The sequence below is a fragment of the Silene latifolia genome, chromosome 2 (assembly GCF_048544455.1).
Source record: "Silene latifolia isolate original U9 population chromosome 2, ASM4854445v1, whole genome shotgun sequence".
NCBI lineage: Eukaryota > Viridiplantae > Streptophyta > Magnoliopsida > Caryophyllales > Caryophyllaceae > Silene > Silene latifolia.
Window position 1 is genome coordinate 139,506,162 of NC_133527.1, and position 24,952 is coordinate 139,531,113.

The 24,952-nt window shown below is 39.4% G+C and overlaps 1 protein-coding gene and 1 non-coding gene across 2 annotated transcripts in view; one reads left to right on the plus strand and one right to left on the minus strand.

Moving 5' to 3' along the window:
- The first annotated feature begins 17,375 nt into the window (after positions 1–17,375).
- LOC141641382 (uncharacterized) overlaps positions 17,376–24,952 on the plus strand; it is a 35,081-nt gene continuing 27,504 nt past the window's right edge. Inside the window, exons 1-4 of the mRNA XM_074450047.1 lie at positions 17,376–17,497; positions 17,993–18,393; positions 18,480–18,788; positions 18,873–19,014. Coding sequence (XP_074306148.1) covers positions 17,376–17,497; positions 17,993–18,393; positions 18,480–18,788; positions 18,873–19,014 — 974 coding nt within the window. The remainder of the gene's footprint in view (positions 17,498–17,992; positions 18,394–18,479; positions 18,789–18,872; positions 19,015–24,952) is intronic.
- LOC141644470 (small nucleolar RNA R71) lies at positions 21,487–21,593 on the minus strand. The gene has a single exon (XR_012544086.1). It is a non-coding gene; the product is annotated as a small nucleolar RNA R71 (small nucleolar RNA).

Here is a 24,952-nt window from a genome sequence, read left to right on the forward strand (position 1 = left end):
TAAATACTTTGCTTTTGCAACATTTGAAAGTAAGACCTCCAAGCATAAAATTGATTTTATTTTTAAGAGCAAAAACCGTGTGTTTCAAAACAAAGAAAACCGTTTTTCTATTTTCGAAAAAAGGTCGTGTGTTTATAAACTCGTATATTCATTCGTTAGTTATCGTTATAAGATAATAGTGCTCAATCGATTTCTTACACGTTCATTAACGTGAACTTTTAATAGAATCATTAAGTGATTTCTTATTAGCGTAAGTTAGTCACTCGAGTATTTAACGGTACTCACTTGAGTTACAATTAGGGTTAGTTGTACGAGTTGGGTTAGTAAATTTGTAATCCGTAAAAAGGTACTAAATTTATTAATCGAGAATAGTGGACGTAGGTTTCGATTTGTGAAACTGAACCACTTCAAAAACCGTGTGCCTCTCTCTTTCGTTCGTTTGTTTATTTCGTTTTTGTTCATTGAATAGTTAATTAATTATATTTTAATCAATAAACTTTAAATAATTAATTATACATATTCAATCGTAAAAGTAGGCAAAAGTTTTAAATCCTCAATTCACCCCCCCTCTCTCTCTTGAGTATTTAGCATCAATAGACTCTTCAGATGGTTTTACCTTTAATTGTTTAATTGTTCTTCCGTCTCCAAAAGCTCCTTTTAATCTATGAATTATTCTTCAGAATTAACGTGATATTTTTAGTCTAAGAATAGAGAGTATGTGAGGCCAATTAGGAAACTATTATAATTACCTTTTTATAATTACGTTAGGAATTACGAATTATTATTATTACCATTACAAATTATATTATTATATAATATATTAGTCTTACCATAAGTAGGATTTCCTCATATTATCTTGACTAATTTATTATTGCCATAACTTTATTATTATTATTATTGATATAATTATTAAGGTAATTAGATAACTTATACCTTGAATAACTCAAATTTTCAAATCTTATACCTAAGATAATTTTTTTTCAAAATTTATACCAAATATCTTATTTTCTTTCAAACTTAATACCAATCTTTTAAAAAAACTTAAAAAGACAGTTTTACCCTTTCTAATCAGTCCACCCACCATTTCTCCAACCCCTTTTAAGCATTAACACCCACATCCACCATAGCCAACACCACAACACAACTTTCTTCTCCTCCGGCATCGCCACCAGCCCCATTAGCAGCGCCCCATCACTGCTCACCTGTTGGCAACCCACTCTAACTCCCCCTCATCCCGTTGAACACCCTATATTGCATTGCGTATTTGCATATAGTCATATATGAACCATTTGGATTAGCCAATATCTGTTCCGTACGAGTTATTTACAGGCAGACAAAAAGGTATTTTTTTGTTGGCAAGACTCACATGCGGCTTTAATTGCAACTAATTAGCAGAGTATTGCACTATTCAAATCCGGCAATCTAATCGACCATCATAGTTCACCAATGCATCAAAATAATAATTACTCATACAACTAATTACGCACATTATTGCACATACGATGGCTAATTGATCCCCATGAAGCCATGATAATAATTTGTAGTAACATTCACATAACATAATTACTTAATTAGAGTTACAAATCTGCTGTAATAATTATCGAAGAAGAAGATTGTTTGTGGGGATAAAGTGTTCGACAGGTTGATGGTAGAGCTAGAGGGGATTGCCGACAGTGACGGGTGACAGGGCAGTCGTATACCTATCAAAAATAACCAACTGGCTCTAACTAATATAGCTAGGGAAGTCGGGTCGATCTCCACAGGGAGATGGGAAAATGTCAGCTTTGTCTAAGTTCGTCACGGTAACCAAATTGGGGGGTTTTTAATTGTTTGATCTAAACTAATGATAAGGATAGAGAAGAAAGAACAAGAGAATAAAGATTAACCAAGTAGAGAAAACAGCTAAGACAGACGGTTCACCATAATCATTCGGTCAAGTAATCTAGGTCTTAGGTCAATGCAAGTATGGTCTGAGGACCAGTGAATATCTCCTTTCGGTCTCAATTCGCCCTAAAGCACAAATAGCTTAGCTTTCGCCCTAACTATAGTGCCCTATTGTTCGCTAGGAGTCTCACCCCTTCCAACCTTTCGGTCCAGGTCAAGGTTTACTATGATATAAATGCCTAATTGCGTCGACTCAATTAGACAGATACAGATAAATGCAGCAGTTAACAACAAAGATTATACCAGCATTAACCCAATAAATCGAATACTATCCCTTCATAATTATGGATCCCCTTTAGTCTTAGCAAAAGGGAATTAGCTACGCATCATCATTGAATTAACAATAACAACATATAGATAATAGAAATTAAACATGATAACGAAACTAATAAGGATTGAAGTAGAGTAATGATGATAGCAATAAAGGAGATAAAGAAGTAAAGAAACAATTAAGACTAAGGAATTAAGGAGGAAACAATAGTACCGATTACAAATCCGAATTCGAGTAGCAAAAGGGTAGAAGGAGAGAAAAATCCAAGAAAACAGTAGCCAAGGATAGAGTGAAAGTGAATGAGAGGAGTTACGCAGTCTCGTGTTCTTTTTAGCATACGAAAATCCTCTCCTAAACCTAATCTATGGACTAATTACAAAAGCCCACACGAAATTAGGCGGAAAAAGTCTACTACAGGATAAACCACTCGATCGAGCAACTAAACATCAAACCTCTTGATCGAGTGGAAATAAACCACTCGATCGAGTACTTCCTTGCAAAGTCTTCTCGATTGAATACTCGAACTGCTCGATCGAGTAACCTTCAGTATATAAAGCATTCGATCGACTAGAAAAGTAGTCGATAGAGCTATTTTGGCACGTTAGACATTAAAACACCTTCCGAAACCAGCTCATGTGTCTTCAAAGTGTTAGATTCCAAGCTCCGGCTCCTTGTTCTCCATAAATGCATGCAAATGGGACGGATTAGGCTCGATTTAGCTCCTCTTTGGTTTATTCCTGCAAATTACATAAAACGAACCAAAGTAGAATATTCCGGGGTATTTGTAGCTAGATGCTACATAAATAGTACAGAAATGCGTGTAAAAATGAGGTAAAAACCTTATATAAAATACACGCATCAAATCTCCCCAAACAAAACCTTTGCTTGTCCCCAAGCAAATTATGAATGCAACTAAGAATAAACAGTGGAACGGGACCAACGCATCAGCTACAAATCACCCACCAAAACCAGTTTAATGCAACAACTAACAAAGTGGCAAATGAGAAGTGCAAATGAATTAAATCAATGTTTCAAACTTACTGGACCGTCGACCTTGCAAGATTCGAAAGATATCGGACTCTCACGGGTCGCTCGTCACTCAAAATTAGGAACAAGGTGAGTATATATGTGAAAGATAGAAAGAAGTAAAGACACTCACCTAACTCGACCTACAAGAACATGCATGCAGTTAACATGAATAAAGTCTCTACAACCGTGCATACGCATTCCAACCATACTAATGACCAAGACACATGCCGAGGACTTACATTTGGGTAAGTGAGGTAATGGGTAAGAAGGGGCTAAGATGAATTTGGATATGTGGAGTTAATAGCCAGGCTAGCAACAATGAATCCAAATTTTGAACTGCATCCCAACTTCGTACTCAATATAACAAAACAAAACGGTGCAAATTCCATGCACTCAACTCACGAAACACCAAGAACTCGTCAACTCCCCATAAGATATAAATAAAACATGGGAGTGAAAATCATCCATACGATTTCTCGTTTCTTATTCACATGACTTTTTCTTTCTTTTCTTATTTACATCTTTTTCGTTCTCTTTTTTTTTTTTTTTTCTTTTTCATTTCATTTTTTCATTTTTCATCCATCATTTTTTCTTTCATTCCCTTCAATTCTTCCACCATCTTCTGAAATTAGATAAAAAATAACCAAACTGCAGTAAAACGTTCCAAACGGCTACTCATCACTAGCTTGGCTAGGGTAGGAAAAATTGTAGATAGTAGCTAATAGGACAAAAAGGCAATTTGGCTATGTGGGGCTCATGGGTAGAATGAAATAAAAGGGAACTGCCTCTCCCAACATGTGTCACCATCCACAGACCGAATGCATACAGGTATTAAGAAGACTAGACTCATGCTTATGCAAATTGATGTTACATGCCTTAAAGAGAGTACTACTCACATCCTAAATGAAACCGGTCATGAATGTCACCAGTTTATAAAGCTCTAACCTCAGAATGTAATGTAGCTTGCCGATATAAGAGTCAAGTCTATTCGTTCAGATAAGAGAGAAACAAAAACTCGTAGATTATGCACATAATCATGCCAACTAAATGTCAAGAATATGCAAGGCTAAAGTAAGGATTCAATGTAGCGTCAAAGTTCAAACGTTCCCACTCAAATTAAACGTGAAATTTCTTGAATTTTATATGATTTTTTTGAATTAAAAGCGACAATGCATGCGAAAATAAATATGATTTTTTGAATTAAAAGCGACAATGCATGCGAAAATAAATAAACGTGCAAGTGAAAATGCAAGAAAACATGCAGACACAGATATGGATGCATACCTCCCCAAACCAAACCGTACATTGCCCTCATTGTACCAAAAATAGGGAAAGAATTGCAAACTGAGGAGAAAAGGATAAGTGGAGTCGGAAAACTTACAAAACGTCGTGAAGAGGGACCTCCCCAAACCGACCATGAACATGGGAGGTCAAAGAAAGTCAAGCAGGAGCTCTTATAGATGAAAAGTAGCAGCTGGAAGACGAAACCATTCGATCGAGCAACTTGGAATAGCTCGATCGAGTAAACTGGTGTCTGGAAGGACTCGATCGAGTAAAAGAATCACTAGATCGAGTAAACGTGTTTATGCAACTGGTCGATCGAGTATATATATCACTCGATCGAGTGAATATTACCCCAAAAGTGCTCAATCGAGTAGAAAAACTACTCGATCGAGTGGCTTGACATGCAAAACACGCATTAAAGCAAGGAAAATACAAATGTTGCATAAAAGCAGCGTCTAAAGTTCAACATAAAGCTAAAGAAAAATAAAAAGTTCAACAAAAGTACAATAAAACAGTCCGGGCTGCCTCCCGGAGAGCGCAGGTTTAAGAGGTCCCGCACGACCTTTCTGGCATCAATTAACTGGCGCGTCAAGCTCGTCGATGTACAAGACTTCAACACGATTGTCTGCATCATTTGCCACGTGATAATGCTTCACATATTGCCTATTCACCTTGAACCTACTACCTTCGGAATCTTCTAGCTCCATGGATCCAAACTTGGTAACAGCCGTCACCGTATAAGGACCACTCCACCTGGACTTCAGCTTGCCAGGAAATAATCGCAATCGGGCATTAAACAGCAGCACCTTTTGCCCAACATGAAACTTCCGAGGTAGAATTCTCTTGTCATGCCATCTCTTCGTCTTTTCTTTATAAATGCGCGAGCTATCATAGGCATTAAGCCTAAATTCTTCCAAGTCATCTAGCTTAAAAGACGATTATGACCACACAACTTAGGATCAAATTTGAGCTCACGAATTGCCCACCAAGCCTTACATTCCAATTCAACAGGTAAGTGACATGATTTCCCATAAACTAACCTATAAGGTGATGCACCAATTGGTGTCTTAAAGGCAGTTTTGTAGGCCCATAATGTGTCTTCTAATTTAAGACTCAAGTCCTTCTGTGATTTAGAAACTACCTTAGACAAGATCTCTTTCAGCTCGCGATTAGAGACCTCTACCTGACCACTAGTTTGGGGATGATACCCCAAACCACGCCAGTGTTGGACACCAACTTTAGACAGAATGGAAGTTAGTTTCTTTTCCTTAAAGTGCATTCCCCCATCACTAATGACGACCCTAGGGACACCAAATCGAGGAAATATGACCTTTTTAAACATTTTTATCACGGTCTTGGTATCACAATGAGGTGAGGCAATTGCCTCAACCCATTTCGACACATAATCTACAGCCACTAAAATGCACCTGTTACCTTTACTAGACGGGAACGGTCCTTGGAAATCAATGCCCCAGACATCGAAAACCTCAACCTCTAAGATACCATTTTGCGGCATCTTATGTCTCTTTGAAATATTCCCTGATCGTTGGCAAGCATCACAAGCTGAAACAAAAGACTTAGCATTAGCAAACAAAGAAGGCCAGTAAAAACCAGACTGAAGTACCTTAGCCACGGTGCGCGATGGACCATGGTGACCACCATAGGAAGAGGAGTGACAACCTTCCACGACTACTTTGGCCTCCCACTGCGGAATACACCATCTGTAGAGACCGTCTGCATATTCCTTAAACAAATAAGGATCATCCTGAAATCTTGTTTAGCGTTATACGACGCTTCCTCTGCGATGATGAAAGGTCGGGCGCTTACTTGCCACTGACAACGAAGTTAGCTATATCTGCATACCAAGGTTCTTGGTTAACAATAGACGATAAAACAGCAAATAAAGTATCGTCAGGGAAAGAGTCATCAATAGGTAGAGAGTCTTCCCCTTCTTGTCGCGACAGCCGCGACAAATGATCAGCTACAACGTATTCAGCTCCTTTCTTGTCTTTAATCTGCAAATCAAACTCCTGAAGTAGGATTATCCATCTCAATAGCCGTGGTTTAGCCTCCTTCTTAGCAAGGAGATGCCTCAAAGCTGCATGGTCAGTAAAAACAGTAACTTCTGACCCAATCAAATAAGAACGAAATTTTTCTAAGGCATAAACTACAGCTAGTAGCTCTTTCTCAGTGGTAGTGTACTTCACTTGAGCCTCATCCAGAGTTCGGCTCGCATAGTAGATAGCATTCAAAGCTTTGTCTTTCTGTTGGCCTAGCACCGCTCCTAGTGCATAGTCACTGGCATCACACATTATCTCAAACGGCAGGTCCCAGTCGGGAGGCTGTATGATCGGCGCAGAGACTAAAGCCTGCTTTAACCTGTGAAAAGCAGAAAGACACTCATCAGTAAACACAAAAGGGGCATCCTTAAGCAGAAGTTGTGTAAGTGGTTTAGCAATTTTTGAGAAGTCCTTGATAAACCGGCGATAAAAGCCGGCGTGGCCAAGGAAACTCCTCACCCCCTTAACATTAACAGGAGGTGGTAATTGCTGAATCACTTCCACCTTTGCTTTATCAACTTCTATTCCCCTATCAGAAACTAAGTGCCCTAGGACAACTCCCTCGTTGACCATGAAATGGCACTTCTCCCAGTTCAGCACAAGATTAACCTCAATGCAGCGCTGCAACACTTTCTCAAGGTTAGACAGACAGTTAGAAAAATCACTTCCATAAACACTGAAATCGTCCATGAAAACTTCCATAATAGACTCAATATACTCTGAAAATATCCCCATCATGCACCTTTGAAAGGTGGCAGGGGCATTACATAAACCAAAAGGCATCCTGCGATAAGCAAACACGCCCTGAGGACAAGTAAATGTAGTCTTAGCTTGATCGTCTGGGTGAATAGGGATCTGAAAGAACCCTGAATACCCGTCTAAATAGCAGAAAAACTTATGAGAAGCTAACCGTTCTACCATTTGATCAAAAAAAGGAAGGGGAAAGTGATCTTTCTTGGTGGCGGCATTAAGCTGTCTGTAATCTATACACATCCGCCAACCAGTCACTACTCGAGTAGGTATTAACTCATTCTTATCATTCTTAACCACGGTAGTCCCTCCGTTCTTCGGGACTACCTGCACTGGACTCACCCATTTAGAATGACCAACAGAATAGATAATACCTGCGTCGAGCAGCTTCATTACCTCAGCCATCACAACATCCTGCATCTTCTGGTTCAATCTGCGCTGACCCTGTCTGCAAGGTTTGTGATCTTCCTCCAGCTCTATCCTGTGCATACAAATATCGGGACTAATCCCCTTTATATCGTCCAATGAATAACCCAGTGCTTTCCTGTTTTTCTTGAGCACAGCTAACAAAGAAGTCAGCTGATCATTATTAAACTTAGCACTAACAATGACTGGATATTGCTCAGTATCGTCTAAGAAAACATACTTTAGATGAGAAGGAAGAGGCTTACGCTCCGGTACCTTTACCTCAATGGAGCAAAGAGTGCTAATCATCTGTTCCACTTGCTCTCCCTCAGCGTCGGTGAGTCCACGCTCATTTGAATCATCTATAAGCAAATCCAACATAGCGTCATCGTCATCTGGGTTATCTACACACTCATCCAAAAGCATAAGAGCTTCTAGTGGGTCCTTCATAAAAGAACCCGACCAGAAGTCATAAATAGACTCATCAATAATATCAACAGAGTAACATGTATCCTCTATCATTGGCCGAGCCAAAGTACTAGGCAGACTGAAAGTGATCGCGTCATCCCCTACTGCAAGAGTCAAACGCCCTTGTTTGACATCAATAATGGCCCCAGCTGTACAAAGGAATGGTCTTCCTAAGATAATTGGGGTCCGGGTGTCCTCAGCTATATCTAAAACAATGAAATCAACTGGTATAAAGAGCTTGCCTATTTTCACAGGCACGTCCTCTAAGACACCTAAGGGTCTCCTAACAGATCTATCAGCCATCTGTAGGGTAATGTTAGTCACTTTGAGATGACTCATGTTCAATTTCTTACAGACAGATAAGGGCATGACACTGACGCTGGCTCCTAAATCACAAAGAGCCTTATCAATAACCACATTGCCTATAATACAGGTAATAGAGAAGCTACCCGGGTCTTTCATTTTAGGTGGAGCCTTATTTAAAAGCAAATTACTAGACTCTTCCATAAATGAAACCGTCTCAAATTCACTTAGCTCTCTCTTACGCGTCACAATATCTTTCATAAATTTAGCGTAAGTAGGTACCTGGGTAACAAGTTCGGTAAAAGGGAGAGTTACCTGGAGGTTCTTCACAACGTCCACGAACTTACCGTACTGTCGCTCGACCTTTGCGTCCTTCAGACGACCTGGGAAGGGTACTCTGGTAGCAATGAGTGGACCCGCGACTTTCTCTTTACCTTTATCAATGCGTGACATCTCCACAGCAGGGGAAGATGACACGGTAGCGGAATTAGATAGTAAAATAAGGTCTCCGCTGCTTCTGGTACTCGATCGACCACTTTTACCACTCGATCGAGTGGTTTCACGTTGGGAAATATTCGGTCGACCATTCTCTTCACTCGATCGAGTAATCTCTTTATCAGGCTTACTCGATCGACCATTTTTATCACTCGATCGAGTGATTTCTTCAGCAATTTTACTCGATCGAGTAAAAATATCACTCGATCGACCATCTTCAATTTGGGCACTACTCGATCGACCACAATTTTCACTCGATCGAGTGATGGGATGAATTATTTCACTCGATCGAGTAGATTTTTCACTCGATCGAGTATCTGGACAACACGCAGCAAGGATTTCGTCCAAAAACTCATCCATATCATCTTCCGGGGTATCTTCAGCTATCAAAACCCCGTCTTCTGGTACTTTTGGCCCCTCATGAACAAGGCCACCTTGGAGATTCGTTGCATTAACTGGATCGCATGTCGGTAGAAGTTTGGCTTGGTCTTTCGCGAGTGTTAACTGCGCGACTTGTTCTCTCAATTCCACTATGACGGTTTCATTCCTATTGCACTTCTCCCCAAACTGTTGTGTTAAGTTCAACATCAAGGATTTCAGTTCGGCAATTTCGTCATTCGCGGAAGGAGAGACCGGCTGCGGCGCTGGCGTAGAAAGAGTAGCAACATTCTTCATTTCTTCATACAATTGGGAAAAAGAAACTCCTTGCTTGTATTTCAGATAAGCAAGGATGCGCTCTATACTTGCCAAACACTCAACAGGGTCATGCCCTTCCATGCCACATCTACCACATATCTCCACATGTTCAAGAATTGAACAAACCTGTGCACTCTCACCTATAGCTTCTGTAATCTCCACATTACCTAGACTTTTGCTAGGACTTTCCACTGCAGCTGGTACCAACTCATTAGCTTGCTCACTACCTCGGGGATTTCCATATTCAGAGACATGAATAGCCATCTCCTCAATGAGACGCCACCCTTGATCATCTTCCACGTTTTTGGTGAATCTCCCCTTAGCTACACTGTCAAGAATAGCTCTCTGGCTCTGATATAACCCATTGTAGAATTGGGTGCAAAGGAACCAACGCTTGAACCCGTGATGAGGCACAGAACTGACAAGCTTCTTGAACCTAGTCCAAGCCCCATCCAAGTCTTCAGTAGACAATTGCTTAAAAGAAGTAATCTGAGCTCTTAAAGCATTGGTGCGCTGTGGTGGGAAATATCGCCTGTAAAAGGCCAAAGCAAGGGAACTCCAGTCGGTTACACCGGCTGCCGCCCTATCTAGATCTCTCAACCATTCTCGGGCTTCATCAGCTAAAGAAAAGGGAAAGAGAATTCCCTTCACTTTGTCATGTGTCACCCCACCAGAAAGAGGAATGGTAGAGCAATACTCCGTAAACAGCTCTATATGCCTGCATGGATCTTGTTTAGGTACCCCCCTAAAGAGATTTTCGTTCGGCCTTTTCGGTTCCTCATGATGGAATCGATATCAATCCATGTTTGGAATGGTCCAATGTGGATGATGATAAACAAGTAGTCATTAGAAGGTATTTTGATGAAGTTGGGTCGAATAATGGTAATATTATAGTCTGTACTCTCTCGGCAAAAATCAAGTTTGTCTTGAATTTCTTGTGGAATACGGTTGTGCTGAGAAGGGGTGGAAGGGATAAAGTGTCGAGTTATGAGGCAATCATTGTATACTCTTGGTTGGAGGGTCGTAAAATCAATTTGGCTAGTCTTGTTCTAAACAGTATGAATCAAACTAGTCTAACCGTCACCAAGGAGAAATTTTGTACCACTCTTGATCTTCCATATGGGATATGGATATCGAGGTTGTTGGAGATAAAACAAGTTGTGGGACGGAAACGTTATGGTGTTAGTGCGAAGGATTGCATGTGTGATCGTGTCATCAAATTGATGGGTCTCGGGTTCGATGGACCCGAATTGGTCCTTGGTAAGAATGTTGAAAAGAATTCTAGCGATGTTGGTTTGGTAGCTATGGAGGATAAGTTGGTAAGTTTTATGGGTTCTTTGATGGGAAAATTTGAGTATAAAACCACGGCCTTGTCTCAGGTGGGGACTTCACGATCCTTGGAATGGTGGATTGGATAGTGCTCGGATTTATGAATGGATGGACGGGGTTGATAAGAGGCTATCATGTATCGATAGGGAGTTGAAGGCAATTCGTGGGGAAGTGTTCCCACACGGAGATCATCTTTCTTTTCTCACTAGTCAAGGAGGTGCGTTAGTTATGCACGGGAAAGCAATGGCAGTCGATAAATCACTTACTTTGGAGGCGACAAAAGCTTTGTCGTTAAAGGTTCTTAACTTTGAAAAGAGCCTTCAAGCTCTAACTACTCTTGTGAGGAGCTATTTTATTCGTCTGGATGCCTTGGAACATCGCACTCGTCCCAACTATGTTAACCCTTATAAGACCCGTCACTTTTAGCCTTGCCCTGCCTCTCGCTTATTTTAGCACTTTCCTCTATTAGCTTTATGTTCTTTTGTTTTTCTAATTGGTGTATTTTGCTTACTTTCACCATTTGGCCTATTTTGGCAATCTACTTGTGGTTATGGCCCAAGTAGCTCTAAACATGTTCATTCGGCCCATTTGACTTTAGACATGTTTTCCTTTAGTTTGTGTGTTACTTTAATTTCTAGGTACTTATGCTTATCTATGGTCTATTAATTTCTTATCTCTTGTCTCTTCTTATATTATTCTAGTCATTTTATATTTGTTCTTATCTTTCTGATGATGTCATGAGGAGGAAAGAACGTCTATGGTAAGCATCTACCTAAGCTTGCTCCTTGTCAAGACCGGTTGTCTCTTAAAGTCCTTTAAATTTCGATTATGTGTTAATCGTATTGATCTTATGTTGATCTTTATTATCAAGATAACGGTATTATATTGAGGGGGAACTTTATACTTAGTCACAATTTTAGGAGACTTGCCATCATCAAAAAGGGGGGATTTGTTGAACCATATAGTATATATATTTATGTTTTGATGATGTCAAGAGTACTTTACTTTTATATACTCGTTGCGCGTAATCGTTTGTTTAGTCTCTTCAGATTAGACTTACTATTTGTCAAGCTTAGCAAGTTGTGATGAACGTATACAAAACTATGTTATGATCATGCCCTCAATTATAAATCAAGATTGTGAAAGAATTATTCAAGCATAATGAGAAGACGAAGCTCGTCTGAAGAGTAATCAAGCTTGAATGATGAAGTAGTCTACACTCGAAGATCTCCTAAGAAGATTAGAATAGTGTAGGTGATTATCTCATATTGGTAACATAAGAATGAATTTCTTATACTCGTAAAGTTATAGCTTAACAGCTATTACATTACTTGTGAAAGAGCTCAATGTTATAGCTCTTCTACTATAACATTGAGATGCTGAGTTTATACTACACGACTTAAGATGTTTTCAAAATTGTTTTTGAAAAATGTTTTTGTTTCTTTTAAATGTTCTAGCAAAAGTATTTATTAAAGAAGCCTATATTAATATGAAGCATGGTATTATTTTAAGGTTATAATTAGTAATCATGTTGGATCAACTTATGAGTTGAGCCATATTACTAATTAGGGTTTTAACATGGCATACTCTTAAACCCTAAAATCTAACTTATTTTCAAGCTAGGGTTTTTCACGGAAAACGAGGCATATGGGCCGGTGTTAATTCGTGTAAACCTAATGAATAAAAGATTATTATTGTTAAGATTTTATTCTCTAAAAATTATCTTAAAAATTATCTTAACATATCTTTTATATAAAGTTTGATATGGTTATTTATGATATAGATATTCTTGTTATGGAAAATATTATCATATCTTTAGATTAAGGATAGAATAATATGAGAATATCTTATAAATTATTTTTTGGGAATATCACTATAAATTGTCATAATATTTTCTTGCAACGTGGCTTATCAATTTAGAAACATATACGAATATTTTAAACGGTGGAGTTGGAATCATGCCTAATCCAGAAGTAGTTTTTAAATGGCAAATTGTACAAAAACATGGCGCGAAAACATTACTGTAGAGGAAAATTTTGACCATTGTCCACTAATATATTTATTTTTCCTAAACCGTATATTATTTGAATATGAGACCAGTGTCATACGAAATCTAACTCACAAGGGTATCACACATAAAAATTTCATGCAAGGATTTTAAACAGGCAGTAAATGGCAGCCAAAACAATCAAGGATAAAGTTTCGAGAAATCAAGCAAGTCACATTCTTCACAATTCCACGCAATTTCCACAATATTTCACATGTTAATCATACTCACACCTCCCACATTCATGCCAACATAATTTTCCCATATCAACATGCTTATAACAATACTCAAAAGAAATCATATCACATCCCTCCTCTGTAAAAGCAAAGTTACGTCCCCCTAACCGCAATCATTAATGAAAACACTATTCAAACAAGGCAACAAAAACTTCCAAGGCAAAATAAACAATATTCATTTTAAATTAACCCACACTGTAATATCTCTCAAGGTAACCGGTTCAAAACTGGAAGGGCCAAGGTACAAATTAGGCGGGCTTTCCTAACGGTACTAAGAGGGGCTCCTAACAGTTTCTACCCGAGGTTTATTTTATTTAGACACATCCTAAGTTCATTATTATTCATTGGTTAGGCTTGAGGATCGTTTTGCTCTGATACCACTTTGTATAACCCCCATTTATTTAGGAGCATTTAGCTAGACATTCCCAAATAAATAGGACTATTACCATCTCGGTTTTCCGAGGTAGTGAATAACAAAGTACAATTCACCAAAGTACTTTATTTAAAACTTTAACAATTACATGTTTATTACAAATTAATCAACTCAAACTTGATATAAACTAACTACAACTCACAGCGGAAATAAATAAAGTGATCTCGTAATCTATGTGGTCTAGACTTCTAGGTAGATTGCCCAAGGCTTCGCGCATTCCCACAAGCTCCCATGTAAGCTAATCTTTAGTACCTGTCAAATATGCTCCCAATTATGGTTCATCACAGGTGTTCACAAATACACAGTCAACCGCGAGGTTGAGTAGGAATAAATACTAACAACAAGAACATACGATAAGCAATCCAATTTCCTTTTTCATTGCACAACCCCCTGACAACGTGCTTCTTTCTTTAATTTAGCACACCTCCCTTAACAACGTGTGATGCCTGTCGTTGTGTGCACCAAAGATAATATTTATAGTCCAAACTACTACTATAGCTAGTGGCAGTCAGGGTCGAACCACAGAGAGACGATGCAATTAATAGTTGTCTGATTTTAGTCTTAAAGTAACAGTGTGTGGGGGTTTTGATTTGAGTTGTTCTATAACTAAAGGCAGTAAAAAGTAAACTAAATAGACGGATGAAAACAAATATTAAAAAGGGTGCTAAGATAGTCGGTTCACTATAGTTTCGGCGGCAGTATACTAGGTAGGTCTAAAACAATCACGTGAGGCGGGAAAATAAGAAGTCCTCTCGGTCCATTCTCAACAGGTAGCATCTTTCGATCTCGCTACAGGTCCCTAATATCACTAATGCTAACTTTCGTCCTGAAAAGTGATTTAAAAGGCTAAATTAACTCATCTTTCGATCTCATTAATCTAGTCGTCTTAATTAGGTAGGCTATCTCCCTTCCCTATCTTTCGATCTTTATTGGGTCGGTCAATTCCTAAACATTCAACTAGTCGCGTGCACTCGATTCGTCAAATATGGAATTTAAATTAATTAAAACGAAGCATATCTCTCGTGGCCAGTCGATCGACCAGGGAACCCAGTCGATCGACTATGGCGCGATTTCTGGTCTCCTATTCTAATGCCGCCTATACTACAGATTCCCTACATCCTAGCACAAGGTATTTAGCTACTCATACTAGAAATAATGACAGCAATAAACTTAACAATTAAAACATTCGAATTCATACTTAAATTAATTAAACGAACAATTAACATAAAAAGATAATTTGGCTTCGGGAGATCTAACCTAGCAATTCTATACTACGAACGAAATAAGCAATAATCTGAATATAAGAACAGAAGAATACTGTGAAAGGGATTGCAGAGAAAGGATCAAAACTGAATGCAACAGTAAACTTTTTTGACGGAAATTAATCTAAACTAATGAATGTTGAATTGTATCTTCAGAACTGTATGATAAAAACTACATGCTTATTCTGAAACCTAAGCTACGTTATATAGGAATACAGCGTAGTTCTTATTTCTGAAACCTAACTACTATGGGCTTCCTAATTATCGATCTCTTAATTCATGTCTGAATTAGCGGCTTGGTCGATCGACCACTGTGACCGGTCGATCGACTGGACTGCAGTGCACAGTAGATTCTGTAAGTCGTGCGTTGGTCGATCGACCATGAAGGCCAGTCGATCGACTGGAATAGCTGATAGTCTGCTTCTAAATTCTTCATGAAGTTATCTTTCAGGCCTCGAAATGCGCACCAAGCTCGTTCCTTGCGTAAATACTTCATGTCAAATGCAATGCAAAGTACTCGAGGACGGATTTAGCTTGATTTCCGCTGGATTCTTCACATTTCTGCAATAATGTACAAAAACACGAAAGTGGACGGATATAGGGAGAATAGTAGCATAAACTACATAGATGAGCTCTGAAATGCGTGTAAAATGGGGTGTAAAACATCATATTTGGGACACGCATCAACGTGCTCACATTACTTTGATACCCCTCCCTTAACAACGTACCACCAACATGTAATAGTACCCCTCCCTCACAACGCACATACTACCATCACCCCAGTGTACAAACTCCCTCAATAACGTACAACTGATTGTCGCACAGCTTTACACAATAATCATGTTCACAACCAACAATAACAATTCAAATCACCCCATCAATATTATTAGCACAAATCAATATAATTCTCCCTTCCAACAATTACGGTATGATCAACCAACATATGCAATATAATTCTCCCTTCCAACAATTACGATAACATCCACCAACACAATTCACATACGATCAATTCACTTTAATATAAGGCATCCAATAAACCAAATATTATCGAATAAGAGTTGAGTAGGATTTATCCCTACTTGGCAAGCAATTCCAATTAAGCAGCTCAAGCAATCCAAATAATTAAAGCAATCAACTAGAAATATTATTCTTCAATAAATCCGTTCAACCAATTCCGTCACCTATACAAAATATTATAATTCAATTATTTATTTGCTTATTCTTTATATTATATTAATTATTCAAATTAATTATTTATTATAATTATAAATGGTTCACGATACTTAAAACCCGCTTACAAAACAAACCGATTAAATAGTAACCCGAATAACCCAAACCAACCTGTCACAAACACAAACACTCTCCTCACACACGGTTTCAAACCGTGACCAACCACCCCCCCCCCCCCCCCCCCCCCCCCCACAAAACTCACCAAACCCGACACCACATAGCACCCCAATCACCACCCAACCTTGACACCACTAGCCTGCAACCCAACGTCCTCCACCACACCCTAAGCACCAGCTAAACCACCACCAGCAACCCATAAACTTATGCCCTAACTCCCCTCTTTACTCGCCATCACTGAACAAACCACCACCCCCACTGTGTATAAAGCCCACGACTACAACCACTACAGCCCCTCTTGCACCCAACGGCCACCACCATTGCAATCTCTGGTCCATGGCGGTTCCAATGGTAACCTCCAACCTTACTCACGGTCAGAAACGCAACCACAATAACTGTCCTAATGCAGCCACGGCACTACCCCCTTGTTTTCCCCTGTTTACCGCCACCACCACCATAAACCACCAGCTGACACCACCTCGACACCTCCACTGTGGTCGACTCAGCCACCCCAACACAAGCCCTCTATAACCAGGTCACGACATGGCCAATTAGTGGTTCAATTACCCACTATAATCACCCACAACCTAACCCGCAACACTCCCCAACCAGCCACCTTTAACCGCCTCAAAAACCACCCCAGCACGGTTAATGAAGGTCAGGTTAGAGTCACGGCAGTCTAGGGTCGCTCTAGGTCCAAATTACGAGTCCTATGGTGGTTGCTAGGGTGATGAACGGTGGATGTATATTATTACGTCTACAAGCTTTTGAATTAAATAAATTATTTTTAAGACGGTTTTACCTTTAATCGTTTAATTGCTCTTCCGTCTCCAAAAGCTCCTGCTTTTAAATTGGTTCTGGAAAATGGAATGTCTATCTTTGATGGTAAACCCCTAATCCTTAGGGCTTGGGAACCAGAAATTAGAATTTCCAAAATTGTGATTAAAACTGTTCCTATTTGGGTTAAATTAGTTGGGTTAGACTTGAAGTTTTGGGGTGCAAAATGTTTAGAAAAAATGGCTTCTCTGGTTGGAAAATTTGTTAGGATTGATGAGGTTACGATTGGTAAAACTTTGCTTGGATTTGCTAGAGCTTTAGTAGAGGTAGAGATTGATCAGAAGTTTCCTACACGTATCATGTTTGAGGATGAATTAGGGAAGGAGGTTTAGGTTGCAGTTGAGTATGATTGGTTGCCTATCACCTATGCAAAATGCAAAGGAATTGGTCATTCTGCTGCAATGTGTAGGAGGAAGGAATTCTATCTTCATTAGCCTGTGCCTAAGCCTAAAGCTAAGCAAGCCTGGATCCCTAAAGCAAAGTAGGTGGTGCCATAGATTGATGTGATTGAGTTTCCTGTCCTGGGAGGTACTCAGAGGACTAATGGGGGGATCCCAGCATTCCTTCTACTTCTCTGGTTACTCCTTTACCAACTAAGCCCAAGGAGATCTTTACCCCTGCCAGAATTCTCACTCGTATTACTAGACATGAGTCAAGGTTAAATGGTGCTAAGGAAGGTGATTTTATGGTTGAGTTTAATTCAGAAATGTCAGGATGTGCTGTAGTGGTTGATAAAGGGGGAGGAGAGGTGGTGGATCTCTCTCATAATAACTAATTTTGGTGTGTGGAATGTCAGGGGTCTAAATAGTTATAATAAGCAAAAGGATGTGAAGTGGTTTCTCTACCAGCATGATGTTTTCCTATTTGGACTCCTGGAGACTAGAGTCAAATCTCAGTCTAAAAGTAGAGTAGCTGATAATGTGTGTTCTAATTGGGAGTTTGTTACTAATATTGATTATCATCATGGAGGTAGAATATGGTTATTATGGAAAGCTAATATGGTTTCTGTGGATATTCTTGAGATGACAGCTCAATATATTCATACTAAAGTCAAAGATAAAATAAATGGTAGATGTTTTTATGCTACTTTTGTTTATGGTTTTAATAAGATTGAGGAAAGAGTGCCTTTATGGAATGATTTGATTAGAATTCAAGTTCAAGATCTTGTTTTGTTTTGGGGGATTTCAATAATGTTTTGTATGCTAATGAAAGAATTGGCGGTCTTGTCAAAGATCACGAAATGTTCCCATTCCAAAATACTGTTGCTGATTGTGAATTACAAGATCTCAAGTCCTATGGGGCATTTTTTACCTGGAGTTATAAACAACCAAGTGCCACAAGAGTTTTCAGCAGAATAGACAGAGCTCTGGTTAATCATTGTTGGCTTAATGATTGGGGTGATTTCTCTGCACATTTTAACCCTGAAGGGGAATTTGATCACTGTCCTTGCTTAATTTCTGCTGGGGTTCAAAGAGCAGTAAAGAAGAAATACTTTAAATTCTTTAATATGTGGTGTAGAGCTCCTGAATTCTTTCAGATTGTTCAACAACAGTGGGATGCTCAAATATATGGAATAACTATGTTTAACGCTTGTAAGAAACTCAAACTAATGAAATCAGATTTGAAGAAGTTGAACTGATCTTTATTTTATGATATTGAAAGGAATGCTGATATAGCATACAAAATTATGATTGATGTTCAAATTCAACTTCATGGTGATCCTTATAATTGCAACTTGATGGACAAGGAGAAACAGACTAGGGACACCTATCATTTATTGGCTGTTTCCAAAGAGGAATTTCTAAGGCAAAAATCAAAGTGCGTGATGTGACCATAATTGGCGCATATTTAGCCCCCGAATTAGCCTTGTTTCCATGCTTTTTAGAGCTTATTTGGGTCATTTCTTATCTTTAGTTCTTTGTTTTGCATATTCTTTGAGATTTTGATCCCTTGGTAGGAAAGGAGTAATAATCTTGCATTTTCATGGCAAAACGAGACTAAATTGATCGAATTCAATGACCAAGCATCAAGGAGAGACAAGACTAGAAGGCCTTTGTACATATCATAGTAGAAGAGCAATGTTGAGAAAAGATCCTTGAGTCCCCAAGGAAATCCCCAAGGAATTTATGAAGAAAAGGGAAGAAAAGAAGAAGATTTGTTGCTGACTGACAATCCGAGCGGATTGTCACCAATCCGTCCGTCCCGCAGCAGCACAATCCGAGCGGCTTTGCCACAATCCGCTCGGATCCCCCCTCCACAATCCGCCCGGATTCCCCTGAATCCGCTCGGATTCCAACGCCAGAATCCGCCCGTCCCGACCCTATTCTGCCCGGATTCTAGCATAGCACGGATTGTCTTCTCCAAGCTACGAAGAAAGAAGCCCTTCTCTCAGAAAATACCGGAGTCTCCTTGCTCAACTTAAAAAGTGTAATTACTAGTTTAGCCCTTAGTTAACCCTAATGCATCCTCCCTAATTTCTACTATAAATGCCCCATTAGTCTAATTAGAGGAGCATGTTCTTCTTATCAATAATTAGTGTAGTTAATATCAATCAAATCTCTCTTTAATATTGTAATCAAGTATTAATCAAAGTTTTAATCCAAGTTTTAGTTCTTCAATATCTCTTTTGTTCATCCTTTATTTTGGGTAATTCAAGATTATTTGGGTTATTGTTGGGAGATTGACAACCTCTCAATCAAGCATTCAAGTACTTCTATTATTCTTGCTTTATTATTAGAATCATTAGTAGGTATAATCTCTTAATCCCTTTTTAATTATTGTTAATTACTTTCATTTATTCATCATGTTTCATATTGTTGGTATGATTGACAACCTTGCTAGCATGATCAACATGATAATGAGTGAGTAGTCTCTTAGCTAGGGTTAATGAGTGATTAGGGGAAACCAACATGGGGAATGATTCATGCTTAAATTAATATGCTTTCATGTTTTATTTGCTTGCTTGTTTTGATCTCAACTCATGCACATGTTATATTTGATGAAATGCTAAGCCTATGAATCCTTGCATTTACTATCATCTTCTATCTTTTCAATGAGACTTGTAAGACATAACCCAACTCGAGTCTCATTAGACCATGCATGTTGTTGAGTAGGGAAGATTAAGTCGACTTGTAGGTGTTGTACAATCTAATCGATTCGGCTCCGGGACCCAAACTTTCCTAGGATTGTAAGATATAACCCAACTCAATCCATCACAACAATAATTGCTTGCTTATAATTTGAGAACATGTTTGTATGATCATATCCCATGATTCCCCTATGATCCCATGACACCCTAGTGCCTTTAATCAATTATTTACACCCCTTTAATTCATCTTGCTTGTTTATTTTCATTGCTATTTTAGTTTAGTGACCTTCTACATCAACCCAATTTGTGACACCCCTTAGACACCACTAGTTACAATAGAAATCTCATTTCAACTCCCGTCCCATGGGATCCGACCTTTACTTGCCTCTTTACTAATTGTAGAGTTGTTTGTGAAGTTATAAATTGTGTTTTGATTCGACCGTGACCAACGACCACATCTTAATTTGTGAACACCTAGCGGAATCGCATCAAAAATGGTGCCGTTGCCGGGGACGGTGTTTGTTTGATTTAGATTTTCTTTTTATGGTCATTAGTTGTGTCTTTCTTCGCCTTGAGTAAGTAAAACTCCTCAAGGTTTGTTCTAATTGTTTTCGAGTTGTTTGATATTTTGCATGTCTAGAAGGTTACAAGGTGATTTGTTACCTTTTGACCGTGAAATCGAAAGAACCTTGACGAATAATATGAGACTTGTTAGGAGGAATTTACGAGGTATTGGTGAAGTTGTCCAACCCACTAGTGAGTTTGTCAATCCTTTCGCAATAGAAGGAGAAGAAAACCCATTACACAATACCCCACAAAATCCACCTACAATGCCAAAATTCTCGTCACACTCCGTACCCACCGAGGAGGATTTACCAAATGGTACTCCTACCCCACAACATCTTACCGGAAACTTTATTGCCAAGTCCGCCTTCATCCAACTAGTTGAGAGGAGCCAATTCGGGGGAATGCCTAGTGAGGACCCTCATTCTCATATGGAAACATTTTGTGATTATTGTGAAGCTATCTCTCAAACGGGCGTGACTCAAGACCAAATAAGATGGGTCTTATTTCCTTTTTCGTTAATCGGCACCGCAAAGCAATGGTTGAAGGGCCTTGATAAGGCCACCCTTGGAATAGATTCTTGGAAGAAGCTAGCTCTAGCTTTCTACAAAAAATTCTACCCACCGGAGAAGACCAACATGCTAAGAGCTCAAATTACGAGTTTTAAGCAAAGGGATGAAGAATCTTTGTACGAAGCTTGGGAGCGGTTCAAGGGTATTTGTCGCTCATGTCCTCACCATGGAATTAGCGAATGGTTTTTCGTGCAACTATTTTGGAATGGTTTATATGAAGATTCAAGGAACATTCTCAATATGGGATCAAATGGAATGTTCACCGAAGTTGATGACAATCAAACATGGAACAAGATTGAGGAAATGGCGGTCCATAATTCGCAATATAGTAGGCCTCGCAAGGCTACTAGAGGAGGAAAGTATGAAGTGGACACCGTTACTCAATTGGGTGCTCAACTTAGTGCTCACATTGACACAATCAACTTGAAGTTTGAACAAGCTATGGCTAGACTTGAGGAAAGCTCAAAATCATCAAAGCATCATGTCAATGCCATGACGGCATCCTCATCAATCCCAAGCGGGATATGTGAGAATTGTGGAACCTTGGGTCATGACTCAAGTGAATGTAGGGGAACAACCGAGCAAGTCAATGCTTTCCAAGCTTACAAAAGTGGTACCCCTTATTCAAATTTTTACAATGAAAACACCAAGTTCCATCCAAATCTCTCATACAAAAGCCAAAATGTCCAAAACCCTCAAACAACATACACTCCACCACCCATGAGAAATCAAAATCAAAGACCCTTTTTCAATCAAAACCAAGGCTACCAAAATCAAAATCCATACAATCACCACAATGACCAAAGTTTTGATGTCCAAAAAGCGGTCCTTCAAATGCAAAAAAATCAACAAGAATTTTTCACCCAAATGCAAAAAGATAGCCAAGCAAAAGACACCACCATCAACAACATTCTAGCTCACACCAAGATGTTGGAAACACAATTGACCCAACTAGCATCTTCAAACTCACAAAGACAAAAGGGGCAATTACCACCTCAAAGTAATCCCCTAGACATGAAACGGTTAGTGCCATTCACTTGAGAAGTGGTACAAGATATGAAGCACCGAAGAAGCAAGTTGAGGATGAAGTTGTGAGAGCTAGTGAGAATGAAGTTGTGGTGCAAGGTCTTAAGGAAGGGGAATCATCAAAAGAAGAAAGTTCAAAGAAAAATGAAGACAAAGCCAAAGAAAAGGAGCCCATTGTGATTAGACTTCCTTTTCCAAGTCGTCAAGCCAAGCCTAAATTTGATGATCAACTTGGAAAGTTCATGGAAATTGTGAAGAACTTAGAAGTCTCAATTCCTTTCACGGAATTAATCAATCACGTTCCGGCCTATGCAAAGTACATGAAAGATATCCTCACAAAGAAGAAGTCAATCCGGAAACTTGAGACTATCGCCTTCACTAAGGTGAGTAGTGCAATTCTTCAAGGGAGTTCACCTCCAAAATTAAAGGATCCGGGAAGCTTCTCAATACCGTGTACCATTGGCGACACAACGATCAACAAAGCCTTATGTGATCTAGGGGCTAGTGTGAGTGTCATGCCGTACTCGGTAAGTAAAAGGTTGGGAATGGGAGAGCTTAAATGTACCAATATCACTCTTCAAATGGCCGATAGATCGACGAAGACACCGCTAGGGATATGGGAAGATGTCCCCGTGCGAATTGGGAAGTTTTTCATCCCGGTGGACTTTGTCATAGTTGATATGGAGGAAGATTCCAACATTCCAATCATCTTAGGAAGACCTTTCCTACACACTGCGGGTGCGGTGATTGATGTGAAACATGGAGAGCTCACTCTAGAAGTGGGAGATGAAAGCATAACTTTTAATCTTGACAAGACCATGAGAGCTCCTCGTTTGCATGAGCCATGTTTCATGATTGATCATTATAGCCGAAAAGATGAAAAGAAGAAATCGGAACTCCAATGGAGGAAGAAAGTTGAAGATGCTCCATTCAAAGAGCAAGTGAATTGTGAAAAGGAGAGCTTGCAAAGCTCATCAAAATCAACCAAGGAAGAAGATGATGGCCTCATTGGCCAAGAGAAGAAATTGGGAGAGTTGTCTCCATCCAAGCAAGAGATTTTCAATGATCAACTCAATGAAGTTTGTGGTCTTTGGGACGATGAATTTGAAGGGATCTTTAATCCCTACATTGGGCATGCCATCGATCATGATCAACAACAAGGGCCACGGTCTATTGAGGACCTCTACCACAACAATGAACAAGCTTTTAATTACTTCTTCGAGGTGTTGAGCAACATCAACAACACCTTGAACATGCCTCCTTGACATCTCATCAAGAATGAGAGTTTGGTGGAGTCCTCCCTAAACCACCACTTGTAAATATTTCTAACTCCCTAACTTACATTCAATTTTTGTATTGCATTTTTTGTCATTTTTGGATTTATTTACTTTGATCAAAATAATTGTCATGAAAAGAGAGAAGTGAGGGAGGGACTAATGATTTTAATTGATGTGTAGTGCTTTACCTTAGTGTGGGGATGGCAATTGCCTAGGCTATTCATGCCTTAGTAGTGCCCCCACAATGAAGAACACAAGATTTGAAAGAAAGAAAGAAAGAATGATAAGGGAATGCGTTGGTGCGCGGATGGAATCAATCCGTGTACACAAGGACCAATCCGAGCGGATTCCCGAGAATCCGCCCGTCTGCGAGAGGATCCGAGCGTCTGCCGAGAAGACGCCCGTCTTGGGCCGAGCTGAAAACTGCAAATTCTTGATCGTTGAAGAATCCGAACGGATTTTGAAAGACGCCCGTCTCACAGAATCCGTCCGTCTTATGGACAATCCGCCCGTCTTGCAGTGAAGAAAAAAACAAAGAAAAATCTCGGACAAGAATCCGTCCGTCCCGCAAAATCCGCCCGTCTCATCTCAGAAGAATCCGAGCGGATTCCCCAGAATCCGCCCGTCTCTAGGCGGGATTTTTGAAAATTTGAAGCTGAAGAATCCGAGCGGATTGCGCCTAATCCGCACGGATGGTCCCTGCGTCCTAATATTGTCGAGTTCTTTAAATACCCACCCCACCTTCATTCATTCATTCATTCACTCATAAACACTACCCATAACATCAAAACCCTCATCCTCTCCATCTCAAAAACAAAAACCCTCAACAAAACTCACCAAAATCAAATCAAACCATCTTTCAAATAACAAATCAATCACTCCATCTTCATTAACAATCAAAACCAAGCACAAAATCTTCACCTTTGAATTGATTTTTGTTCTCACAAAGGCAAAGCCTTTTACCTTTAAAATCGATTTGGGCATTCTACAAATTGAAGATTTTTGATCTTTTTCTTGGATAGCTCATCAAATGGCAAGAACAAAGGGAGCAACAAAAGCAAAAGCAAAGGCACCAAAGACTACAACTCTCTCTCAAAGGCAAAAAGCTCTACAAATGAAGAAGGCTTTGGCAATGGTGGTATCAACACCAAGCTTGGAAGTGCAACCACCTCAACAAATTTCTATGGAAGCATCACCCTCTACTCCGGTAATTAATCAACTCTTGCATT